At 40.2% G+C, this 12,423-nt stretch overlaps 1 protein-coding gene across 1 annotated transcript in view; it reads right to left on the bottom strand.

Moving 5' to 3' along the window:
- znf804b (zinc finger protein 804B) overlaps positions 1 to 5,482 on the bottom strand; it is a 54,466-nt gene extending 48,984 nt beyond the window's left edge. Inside the window, exons 1-2 of the mRNA XM_084726922.1 lie at positions 5,006 to 5,482; positions 4,625 to 4,915 (exon numbers count right to left, since the gene is read on the bottom strand). Coding sequence (XP_084583048.1) covers positions 4,625 to 4,777 — 153 coding nt within the window. The 5' untranslated portion in view covers positions 4,778 to 4,915; positions 5,006 to 5,482. The remainder of the gene's footprint in view (positions 1 to 4,624; positions 4,916 to 5,005) is intronic.
- Positions 5,483 to 12,423: the final 6,941 nt, after the last annotated feature.

Here is a 12,423-nt window from a genome sequence, read left to right as displayed (position 1 = left end):
CCCTTTATGCATGAAAAAGGATAACTCTGCTTCAAACAATACAACTGTCACTGCCCACATACTTCCATGTGTCCTTCCATGTGTGCATTGACATGGATGTAAGTGATACATCTTGACAACATTAGAGGGACATGCTGCTCAGAGGCAAAAATCACCCCAAAGAAGAAAAACAGTCAAACTTTTCTTGTGATACTGTACCTCTTAAGAAAGAGGCAGAAGCAGAGTCAGTGTTGTACATGGCAGTGGTCTGTGCATTAATTAAATACATTACGATGTCTGAAAGTCTTTGTCATGTCCTATGGTCGTGTCTCACTTGAACTATTGGCTACACAGCTACACTGACCCCATGACTATCAGTGGAAGGCTCCGTCGGTATCTGTATACGTATCTAATGTTTAGCATGAATGAGCTTTCAGAATCACCAAGCATTTGCAAACTTGCAACTAACAGTCATTATCGCTTTGCCTGCTTCAGGGGTGTTTTCAGACTTTTTTGACTGGGGTAGCACAAGTGGCACACCGGGGTCGCATGATGTATGTGCGTGCACACACACATACACGGGTCGGATTAGCATTAATTGCCATTTTTCATATCTACTTTTATCACTAACGTTAAAGTATGTTTTATTTAAAAGATAAATAGTCTCACCAGTTAGAACACAACAGAGTGACATTTCATCAATTTAAATATAAAGCTTCCATACTTCAAGTTCTCAAAAATAAATTGTACCTCTATTTAATCTCTTATCCTCAGCATCCTACTGTGAAAATAATATTATTTCTAAGTTATGTGTTATGTTTTTTGTTTTTGTGAGTAGCATTAAGAGAACTATAACTAACATCTCATTATACAAACCTGTGTGGTAAGATGATCCATAAAGTAAACTAATTAGGATTTAAGGTAGACTACATGCAAAACAAACACTGCACATTTACAAATACTTGTCAAACACCTGGTTCAAACTAGATCCCGCTTCTCACTGGACCGATAGCCAATCATACTTGAGGATAATGGGGTGGCACTTGGGGTGGCCAATCAGATTCCAGCATTGGCCTGTGACCACCCCCCCAGGTCCCCTCTATAAAAACACAGATGGCCTGCTTATTATTAATCACTTTATTATTTATGAAATGTAGAGCTGCAACAATGAATTGATTATTAATCGATTATTTAATTATGCACCAACTATTTGATAATCACTTAATTGGTATGAATAATTTTTTAAAGTAAAAATTCCTGATTGTAGCTTCTTAAACGGTAATATTTTGTGTTTTCTTCACTCCTCTATGGCAGTAAACTGAATATCTCTGGGTTGTGGACAAAACAAAACATCTGAGGATAGCATTTTTCACCTGTCTGCCAATTTTAGGCAAACAACTATTAATCGATTGATTAGTTAAATAACTGATAAATCATATAAACTCTAAATTTGATACCAACTTTTGACAAAAAGACGTGGTCCATTCTACTCGATTACAAGTAGTGGGAGAGCAATTATACACACACCATGCAGGTGCAGTATTATCAGAAACAGTGTCAAAGGAAATCATAGAGCATCACTGAGCTTGTCAGTACATGATGTATAAATATGGTTGTAGTTTCCATTGTTCAAACATCCTGACCTGACAAAAATCCAAGTGGAATCAAAATGTTGTCATTATTCAACATTTCTGGTGTGGAGTACATGTGCAGGCTTTGCCTTTTTTCTTTGACATTTCAAACAAGTGTCAAGTCTCTTCAAATTAATTTCCATAACATGCGAAAATGAACAGAAACTTGCCTGCCTGAAAAATGGGCAAAGGCATTCATCAGTCTAAAAATGTAGATATGCTTCATATAGTCAGTCAAGTGCAGCCAAATTAGACTTTCTGAGAAATTAGACTTGTCTCGGAGACAAGACTAAACTTGTTGCAGGGGGAATTAAAAAAAATGAGCATTTGATGTTTCTACAAGGAGATCAATGAGCTCTGAGACAGATGATTCAAATCAGCAAACTTAAAAGGGGAGCCCTAATTTGTAGAAACTGAGATATGCATACTCCATATATATACTGTAGAGTGTACACAGTAATTATCTCATTACTGGTGGTATTTTAGTCCATCTGGAAATAATATCTGTGTGTGTATGTGTGTGTGTGTGTGTGTGTGTGTGTGTGTGTGTGTGTGTGTGTGTGTGTGTGTGTGTGTGTGTGTGTGTGCATTATGTTGGAGTGTGTGTGCTGAAGTTTGCAACTAAATTTGCTAATATGACTCTTTGCAGCATCTCTGCTAGTCTGACTGTGGCTGCTCAACACTGCTCGCTCATTCCCATCACATAGTGAGCGCGGGCCGAACATGACAGACTGGTAATGACTTGAGTACGAACACACACACACACTCGCTCACACACACAGACACACTCACACACCCATACCAGCTGCTCCTTTCCTCCTTTCTCATCAAACTTGTCATCAGCTCCGCCAGTTTGTCTCGTCTCACATTAAGAGCTCATGAATAATGTGTGATTACCAGAGACCCTCAGAGCAGCTCCTGAATCTACAACACACACACACACACACACACACACACACACACACACACACACACACACACACACACACACACACAAATTCACACAGTCCAAAACATCATGTATATATTTGCTTTTATTGTCATTTTCTTTGCTTTTCTCTCTGTCTTGTTTCTCTCTCTGTCACACACACTCTTTCTTGTCTCTGCAAGTGCACACACACACTCGCACACACACACACACACACACACACACACGAAAATACACACTGCCAGCAAGTACATACAAACTGAGAGCCAGTTTGCAACTAAATGCCAGATTTGGTGGCTCAAAGGAACCACGGGCACCACGGAAAGGTCAGGGAGTTACCCCACTAAGCCGGGCAGGGCACACGCAGACACACACTCACCTAACAAATACTCCCCAGGTAATTAGTGCTATTTTCGTCCGGGCAAGTCATCTCCTCCTGAAAGCACTAATGGAATTTGATTCGTTTAATTCCCATAGCCATGAGAAAGAGAGAGAAGGAGGCATGGAGGGACAATGGCTTCATGCTTGGATAATTTCTCCTCTGTTTAAAATATTCACATCTGCGGTCCTATACTGAAAAAATCTTTCTTTTCTGGCTCATGAAAGGAAAAGACCATTCCTTGTAAAGCTGCAATGATTAATCAACAAATCGATTAGTTGTCAACTATTAAGGAAATACCCAACTATTTAGATAACTGAATAATCAGTTTGAGTAATTTTTCAAAGGTATAATCAGTAGGATTTGTCTGAGCTGTTTGTAAATGCACCAGAATGATAGGTGATTGTTGAGTGTCACTTTTCAACATTTTAGGTTAGTAAAGTGTCCTGGGCACAGCAAAATAATGAGAAAATAAGGAAATACAGGCAGAGGGCAGGTCTCTGCAGGTACAGAAACCACCACACACTTCTGGTGAGTCATAAGTGGAAGAGATTATGTTCATATGAATCTATACATGTTTTAAGAAAACTACTACATATTATTTCTTTAAGAAAACAAGTCAAAATTCTCTGATTTCAGAATGTGATTATTTTCTTTATTTTCCTCACTCATCTGTGACAGTAAACTGAACATCTATAGGTTGTGGATAAAACAAGCAATTTATCATCTAGAGTTTAGGAAAACGCTGACATTTTGACCACTTCCTGAGATTTTACAAACTATACAACTAATCGACTGAAAAAAACTAATCGACAGATGATTTGACACTGAAAATAATCTTTAGTTGCAGCCCTGATGCTTCGTAATAAATAAATAAATATCCACCTCTGTCATCCACCTCTTCAGTAAATGACAGAGCCACTGTGTCTGTTTGGCTGTTACTGTCTTATATCCTGCCCACACTGTTTATTTACACTCTTCTTTTTCGTCTTCCTATACTCGTGAGGCATTTACTATGATAACATTAATGTCCAAATCTTTGTAATGAACCAGCCCTTAGAAAAAGTGAAGAAAAAAGTGGCCAAAATAGACTCCTTTACAAGCTCAATCACAAAACACACACACACACACACACACACACACACACACACACACACACACACACACACAAATTCACTTTCTTCTGCACTAGGGGTGTCAAAATTCTTTGATTCAAGCTTCTTAAATGTGAATATTTTCTGCTTTTGCTGCTCCTCTGTGACTGGCAACTAAATATCACTGGACTGTGTATAAATTAATTAGTCAACAATAAAAATAACCGTTAGTTGCAGCCCTAATCCCTTGCCAAATAAATAAATAAATAAATATCCACCTCTGTCATCCACCTCCTCAGTAGATGGCAGAGCCACTGGGTCTGCGAGGCTGCTGCTGTTATCTTATATCCTGCCCACACTGTTTATTTACACAGTTTTTTTTTTGTCTTGCTACACTTGTGAGGAAATTACTATGACAACACTAATTTCTAAAGCTTTATAAAGAACTATATAGCCCTAAGAAAAGTGAAGAAAAGTGACTGAAATAGACTCTTTTACAAGCTCAGTTACTAAAACTATGTATTAAAAAAAACGACAACCACAAAACAACACACACTCTCCCACACACACACACACCTAAGGGAAATCTATCAAGACCTGCGTGTTCTCCTACCGGTGAATCATTGCTTGCGGTTGGACACAACGGTCCTCTGAAGACTCCCTTGACGCGCCGAAAGTGTCCATTGCTCAGGTGTGTGGAGCTGATAACCAGGTAGTAACACGCACTGCACGCCATCCCAGGGGCCTCACGGGGCTTGGGGCCCATATAACTCTACACTACGGCGGGGGTTCTTCCTCTGTGGCGTTTCGGCGGTGTCCCGGAGGGCGCCAAAGTCGGGATGTTGCGCAGGTGAGAGCGCGGCGGAGGACGTGTCACTCCTGTCCTCTGTTGGGAAGTCTGTGCCTGCATTTTAAAAAAGGAGGGAGACCAGATAAGAATGTGAAAGAGACAGACAGAGACAGACATTAGAGAGACAGGGGATGTTATACTGACCGAGCTCTGCCGCTGGAGTCTGCGCTTGGCATGCTGTCGTCGGTCGGGCTTAAATAAATGAATGAGCGCCTGTGGAGTGCCAGAGGAAGAGAGGAATCCATCCAGTCTCTGTTTCACACACACTCCTCCTCTCTTTCTCTCCTGGCTCACCCCTCCTCTCCCTTTCTCTCCCTCCTTTTCTGTCTTCTTTTTTTACAGTCCGCTGGTCCACTCTGTAAAGTGTATGCAGCCTCAGCCGCGCAGGGTTCCTCTAAGGAAAGAAAAGGGGAGCAGACACTCTCGCAGGTGCGCCTCCTCCGCTTCACGCACACGCCGAAGAGGAGAGAAAGAGAAGGGAAAATATCTGACCCCTCTCCTCTTTCTCTCCCTCTTTGCTCTCTATTGATTGGCACCGACCGGGTTTAAAATCGCCAGTCTTGTGAATGGGATTCTGCGCGGCACGAATTCATCCAGAGCAGCTAGTCCTCCTGTAGTTATTATCGGGCTCCAGCGCAGACAGACAGGCTGAAGTGGTTCAGATTCTTTCTCAAGGAAGAAGCACACGCACACACACTCTCTCTCCCTCCTCTGTGTGTGTATGTGTGTGTGTGTGTGCGTGTGTGTGTGTGTGTGTGTGTGTGTGTGTGTGTGTGTCTTCCTCGGGGGCTGCACCGGACCGGATTCCTGCCTATAATATGCACCCTGTGGCCGTGCGTGGGTCTGGGATGGGGGGATCATTTCTGTCCACGCTGTGGTTCAGTAACTCAGGACTGAAGTGCCTACCCTTCTCCTCTTCCTCCTCATCCTCCTCATCTATCTCTTCCACTTCTTCTCTGTCAGTTTCCTCTTCTCATATCTCCTCTTTTTGTTGTGGCTACCAGAAATCAGGGACGGATCTAGAGGGGTGGGGTTGCTGTGGGGGTGCTGCCACCCTTAAAAGATGACTTGTCATCACAGCTGCCACACCAGATTTGGACAGCTCTAGTTCAACATATATATATGAAAAGTTGTGGCCAGTTGGAAATTTACAAAACAGAAACTCTGAAGACAGAATGCAAATGAATGCACAAGGAGACACTCATTTAATTTAAAGGCATAATCAATAGTATTTGGCTGGGCTGTTCGTAAATGCATCAGATAGATGTTTGATTTTTGAGTCTCATTTACAGGATGTCAAATACTGATGTTTTGGTTAAAAGCCCTGTAAGTGCCATTTCAAGAGGTGTATGTATGCATGTAGGGCACTAAGTTGTCTGCTAGGTGTCACCTTTGTGTTTTGGGTCACATGTCTACTTAGGTAGGAACCTTTTGTCAGGTGTTTGTTGTTGTATTTGTGAAGTTTGGATTTATGGATCTTTGATGGACACTGATTTTTGAGTCTTGCATATAACACATTGAAGACTAGTATGTTGAGCAATAAATTATCCATAAAAATCAATGAAAAAGAAGTGGGATGTTGTTATTGCACAAGAAACAACGAGGCGGTGCATGGCAAGTGACTCAACTAAATTATTAGCCCATTAATGCAGCGCCTCAGTGGCTTTAAGTTTTAGGCTTAGTCGCTATAGCCCCGAGCACAACAAAATAATGAGAAAATCTGGAAATACAGGGAGAGAGCACGGTCTTTGATACAACCACCACACGCTTCTAGTGGGTCCAGAGGGATTATGTTTTGAGTTTAGAAATGTTTTCTTAAGGAAAACGTTGCAGATTATGCATTTAACTTCCAAATCATCTGGTCCTGCCCAGTTCTATGTCAAAACAAACTGGTTGGAAATTTATAAGGCTGAAGCTCTGAAGTCAGAATGCAAATGAATACAGCAAAAGATAACACTCTATCACATGTAATTTTTTCACGCATTACATTCTAGGCTCATTTGTTATCACATATAATTTAATGATCTGTTCTGGCCACATTTAGACATGATTGGCTTGTGTTAAATAAAAAAAAAATGTGTACTTGAAAAAAATTCTGAAGATTGCTCTGAAGAAATATACCACTCACTAAAGGTGGAATTGGTTGGATTTGTCTAAGATGTTCATAAACGCACCAGTTTGTTGCTGAGTTTCATTCCCAGGACGTTAAATAACAATGTTTTTGGTTGGTGAAGCTTCCCAAGCTCTGCAAAATAATAAGAAAATACAGGCAGAGGACAGAGTTTCTGCAGATACAGCTATTGCCAAGCTCTTCTAAAAGTGATGATTACAAGGGACTATACATTACTTTTTAGGGAAAATGTTACAGATTATGCCTTTATAGTCTCCTTACCACCCCGTGAATATTTCTCTAGATCCGCCCCTGCTTGAAATGAGGCACCAACAGTATGTTTGTGTCAGTCTTCTGGTTCAACCTCACCCCTTGTCCCCCCCTCTTCTCTCCTTCTTTTTTTTCCCCTTTGAGGGCATCAAAGTAAAAGCGCCATGCTTTTTCCCCCCACAAGCCTCGGTATCGTCAGAGGGAAAGGAAAACCTCGCTCAGTTGCATCCTCGGGGGTAATGATTTGATTACAGATAAAAGAGTCTTTCTCCGGGCTCGGCCTGTCAAACTGCGCCGGGTGGAACTGGCTGCAGCAGCTGAGGCTCAGTGTGTGTCAGCGGCGTACGGCGCTGTTCACCACCGCCGTGCTGAAACTATTCAACTGCGAGCAGCCACAGCTCTGCGCGGCGCGTCATGCATATTCAGCCCGGGATTAGGGTGCCTTTTGTGCTCAACGTCAACACTGAACGCTACAGACAGCTCTGGGTTTTAGAGGTAAACACGAGGTAGAAGGACACAGAGGGGACAAGTCACTTTGCTCTCTCATAAGGGGAGAACGGGGATGGTAGTAACACTTGGAGTATCAGTAACTCAGTGACTGTTCATGCTAGATGTCTCAAACATGATGCATGGTAACCATGTCACCTGGATGTCTACTACACAGTCACAGATTATGTGACTTAAAGCGATAGTTCACCCCAAAATGACATTTCACTCAATATCTACTCACCCTTGTGCTGATGTGAGGATGGGTGAAGATCTCCATTTCACAAAACACTCCCAGAGCTTCAGCGGAAAACAGCGTTGCAGCCAAATCCAGTACAATTGAAGTGAATGGTGACCAGTTTTAAAATGTAAAAAAAAGAACACAAAAAAACACAAAATGTCTCCATACTGCTCATGTAGTTTAATCCAAGTGTCCGTAAGCCACAACATTAAAATAAAACCCAACAAGACGCCATTTACACCATGTTTTTAGTCTAAATGTCAACTGTAGCCTCTCAGACAGGATCCATATGCATGCGCCTAAAGTGGGTACACAAGGTCTTGCCCAAACGGCGCAGCTGCAGCAAAGAAATTATCTTCCTTTTCACTGTTAAAGTCCTCAGACATTTAAGTCAACTGTGCGTGTGACAAGTCGCTATTTCTGAGCAGATCTCTCTCTGATGTCTGAGTCACTTCCAGGTAGCATGTAAACACAGATGTGAAGGTATCACGAGATCTCATATATCTCGTGTCGCACTGCTTGGGCGAGAGCTTGTGTACCCGCTTCAGGCGTGTGCACGCGGATCAGTGTGACAATCATACATTATTTTTGCAATATACAACAATACAAATAGTTATGATTTTTTTTAAAGGTAGGGTATACTGGGGACGCTTACAACAGGGGACAGTTGTAATAAGTCTTATTCCTCCAATCAGGAGAGTGATTATACTCATAATGCCCCATTACAAATTCTCCCAGCAGGAAGAGACATTCAACATAAGGTGCTGCATTTACTGAAAAAAAAAAGAAAGTAATATTTTATGAGCTGTATTTTTGTCATTTTGGTCCTGACATTTGTGTGAATCAATTAAAACTTATTTAGTTTTAATAATGTTTTTACTGACTTCTAAGTGACGTGTTTGACATGTGTATGTAAATATTTCTATCTAATCTAGAGATAATGAATAACATCCAGCTATTTTCTAAGCATAGACAAAACTCAATAACTGTTATTTGATAAATATTACTAAATAAATAAATGTGATAATTTTATTGTACAACAATACATAGTTTCATAACACTATGCTTATTAAGACAAAAAGCAAAAGTTGATTAGTGAAATGTATTTTTAATATGTTGCAACCGTTCCCAGGGTTGGGGTCAGTTGCAACTCCTTCCTTTCAAAAAAAATATTGTGAAAGATGTAAATATTCTTTCTTTAAAATATCTTTAAAGATATCTTTAAATCTCTAAGTAGTGTGGGTAATTAGCTCACAGAGTATAATATCAAGATTCGGTCGGTCTAGTCTCCCCTACTATATCATAACTTTGTATGCACTCATTTTTCAATATAGAGACAAATTTACACCCTAAAAAAGATCCCTTTAAAAACCTTCTGAGTGAACCAGGAGTGGTTGGATGGCGGGAATTACAAGAGTGTGACACATTAAAGGACCTGCATTATGGTGCCTTTTTTTTTTCCCACCCAAACTCTGGGAACTCTGCCTCTGATTTACTAGTACCTGTTGCCTCCATTGTTTAGTTAGGCTGAAGAGGCTGTTTGCATTGATATGAACAAATGAGAACTGAGATTTTGCCCTTCGGTGTGGTCTGGGCAAAAAATGTCTGAAAACCACTGATCCATACTGTCCAGTTTATGAAAGAACTTTATTGAAAAGTAAAAAACAAACAGCTTTGAATATAGTGTGGAATTTAAAGTGACAAAAAACTCTTGTGTGTGTGTGTGGACTGTATTCCTGAATATACATTTGTCACATGAGGGTTGAATCACTGTTAAAGTTGTAGATTGCTGCTGCTGGGGTGCACACCTGCCTGTGTGGTTTTATGTTTATGTGAATTTGCAAAATGTTCCATGCACACAATGTAGATATTCTCAGAATTTTAATGAACTGTTGCCCACCACGAGCAGCCATTACAGTTCATGGCTAACTGTTTTTTGAATGTAGCATGAATGCAAAACAACAATACAATGACTGCTAGACAAAATATCATTTTGATAAAAAATGGTACTTTCTTACCTGAAAATCAATGTTTTGGTCATAAAAATCCACAGTGTTGCTCACCTGTCAAATCTCCTGTGAGCTCAAAAAGGAAATGGGAGTGTAAGATATTGATGACATCACCATAGCGCTTTCCTGATTGGTCAAACTAAGAGTGTTACAATTAACTCAGGGTTGCAACACTCCCCAGTCTCCCCTACAGTCAGCAACAACAAGGAAATATATACTTCAGGTTAGCACAACTCTCTTATTTAACGTAGGACACCCGTCACTGTAGATGAGATATGTCTCAACAAAAATGTCCATGTCAGCAGTCTTAAGATTTAGTGCAGTTATCACTTCAGCTTTCAGGTCTTTAAATATCCTTCTCAGGTGTCTAAATCAAAATAACATAAAAACCAAGGTACTGGGGTTGTTTTGATACACAGAAAAAAGGGAATTCTAACAAAACTTTTCTTTTATCACATCTTTTATTCAAGAAACACCCAAAGGACACCTTGCAGAAAAAAAAACTTTTTGGTTTCTATCACTGCTTCTGAGGCAATTGAACTTCCACATACTTCTAATACAAACACGGCTGATCCTTGTACTTCTGCAGCTCTCACAAGCGTATTATTCTCGACAGCCTCCTACTCTTTATCAAACTGTTGCTCCTCTGCAGCCTACTTGTTCTCTCACTCTACAGCATTTTCCTGCACTTTACCAAGTTTCTGTCCAGTCCTCGAGGCCAGGTACCCGCCACCTCTCAGCCCTCTCCAACCACGGGCCTTTGTAGATGCCCACATCACTACACGAACCAGCCTCCGAGCTATGTTATTCAAAGCAACATTGCATTTTGGTTTTGATCTGTTATGACTGAGAGAGCGTGTGATGGTGCTGTTTTTATCTGCGTGCCCTCGTACATGAGAGGTTTGCTCCTCGGGGATTCTGCAGCTCCCACTTACAGTAAACACAAAGAATGAAGCATGGATCCGTCTGTCTATACCATACTCCTCATATATGGGCCTATTAATGGATTTATGTCCTCCTTCACTACAATACACAACACACATGCATGGGTTTGTGAGCAGACACACACGCCTGTATTAACATCTTTGTTTAAAGTGGTATGGTGACCCTCTCTGGATTCTCAAGGGACCGTGGACAGGCGTTCCCCTGTGATGGATTTCCCCTCTGTTGTAATGGTCGGTGCAGTGTGCAGTGTGTGTGATGTTGTGAGACAGGGAGAAACATACATATAAATAGAGAGAGAAACCATGTGTCGGAGTGTGTCCAGAGACCGTGAAAGTGTGCATAACATGCAGAGTTTTGCTTCTGTGTCTGTTCTTGCGTAATCTTTAAGTATACAATTTATTCAGGTTGTTCTGAGGTGAACTAAACAACCCAACCCTGCTTTTTAGTAGGTCTACTTCCAGGTACTGAAAGAACAGCAAAACACTTATTATAAGATAGAGATCTAACCTTGGATTTCTTTACAGAGCAACTTTTATTCAAAAATCCAACCAAAGCAAAGTGTAAAAAGAAGTCTCCTTGATTCTTTGTGAGGCAGATGTAGCACTCCTGTTTAAGTGCTAAATGTACAAAAAATTAGGAAGATTTCTTAGATATTAAGTTACAAGCTTCTTGCACTTCACGTCTTAATAACCTCAAAACTTTATCATTAAGTCATCAGGGTTTTTTTTTTTATCTCTTTGCAAGTGGCATGGATCAAAAGGGGAAATACTTTTAACCTGTATAATATTTTGTGTTAACTAGAGCCTCTAGCACCTCCAAACTATGGTGGCCACAAAATGTGGAAATGGATGTGGTTTGTCTGTTTTGGGCTACAAGGTTGCACATTTTGACCATTTTAACCAATGGTTGAATAGTCATATGAAGAGTCAATAATCAATTAATCACTAATAAATTACTAAGAAACAAAACATAGGTATGAAAACTGAGATGTATTTAAGTTTTATTTAGTTAATTCTAGCAGCACATTCATGAATTCATGAAGCACAAACAATTTAAATGAACAGAATAATGGAAAAAAAAAAGGCTCTCGTTCAAAACAGCTGCTCTTGTTTGCCTCCAAACTTGTGCGCTCCAGACAGTTGGTGCACAAACCATTAAACATTAATACAATTTTAATCATTTTAATTCTTAATGACAATTAATTGGTCAATGATTAATGATTAATCATTAACATCTTTTATAGATACATAGTGGTTCATCATGGTTGACTCGTGCTCTCTGTAGATATAAACAGCTCATTCTAAGATAACAAAAACATAATCATTCCCTTTTCAGGTGAATATACACTAATGAAAACATACTTATGGATATTATATTTCTTTTCTGCTACTTTCTGCCAATAAACCCCCGTAAATCTTACACACTGAGCCTTTAATATGTTTTCATGTCTGTGTGCAGGACTGTAGCTACTGCTGAAGACACAGTCCTTTGTATTTTTCTG

The sequence above is a fragment of the Lutjanus erythropterus genome, chromosome 9, assembly GCF_056507025.1.
Source record: "Lutjanus erythropterus isolate fLutEry1 chromosome 9, fLutEry1.hap2, whole genome shotgun sequence".
NCBI lineage: Eukaryota > Metazoa > Chordata > Actinopteri > Lutjaniformes > Lutjanidae > Lutjanus > Lutjanus erythropterus.
Note: the sequence above shows the minus strand (reverse complement) of the source record. Positions and strands in the feature narration are given on the sequence as shown.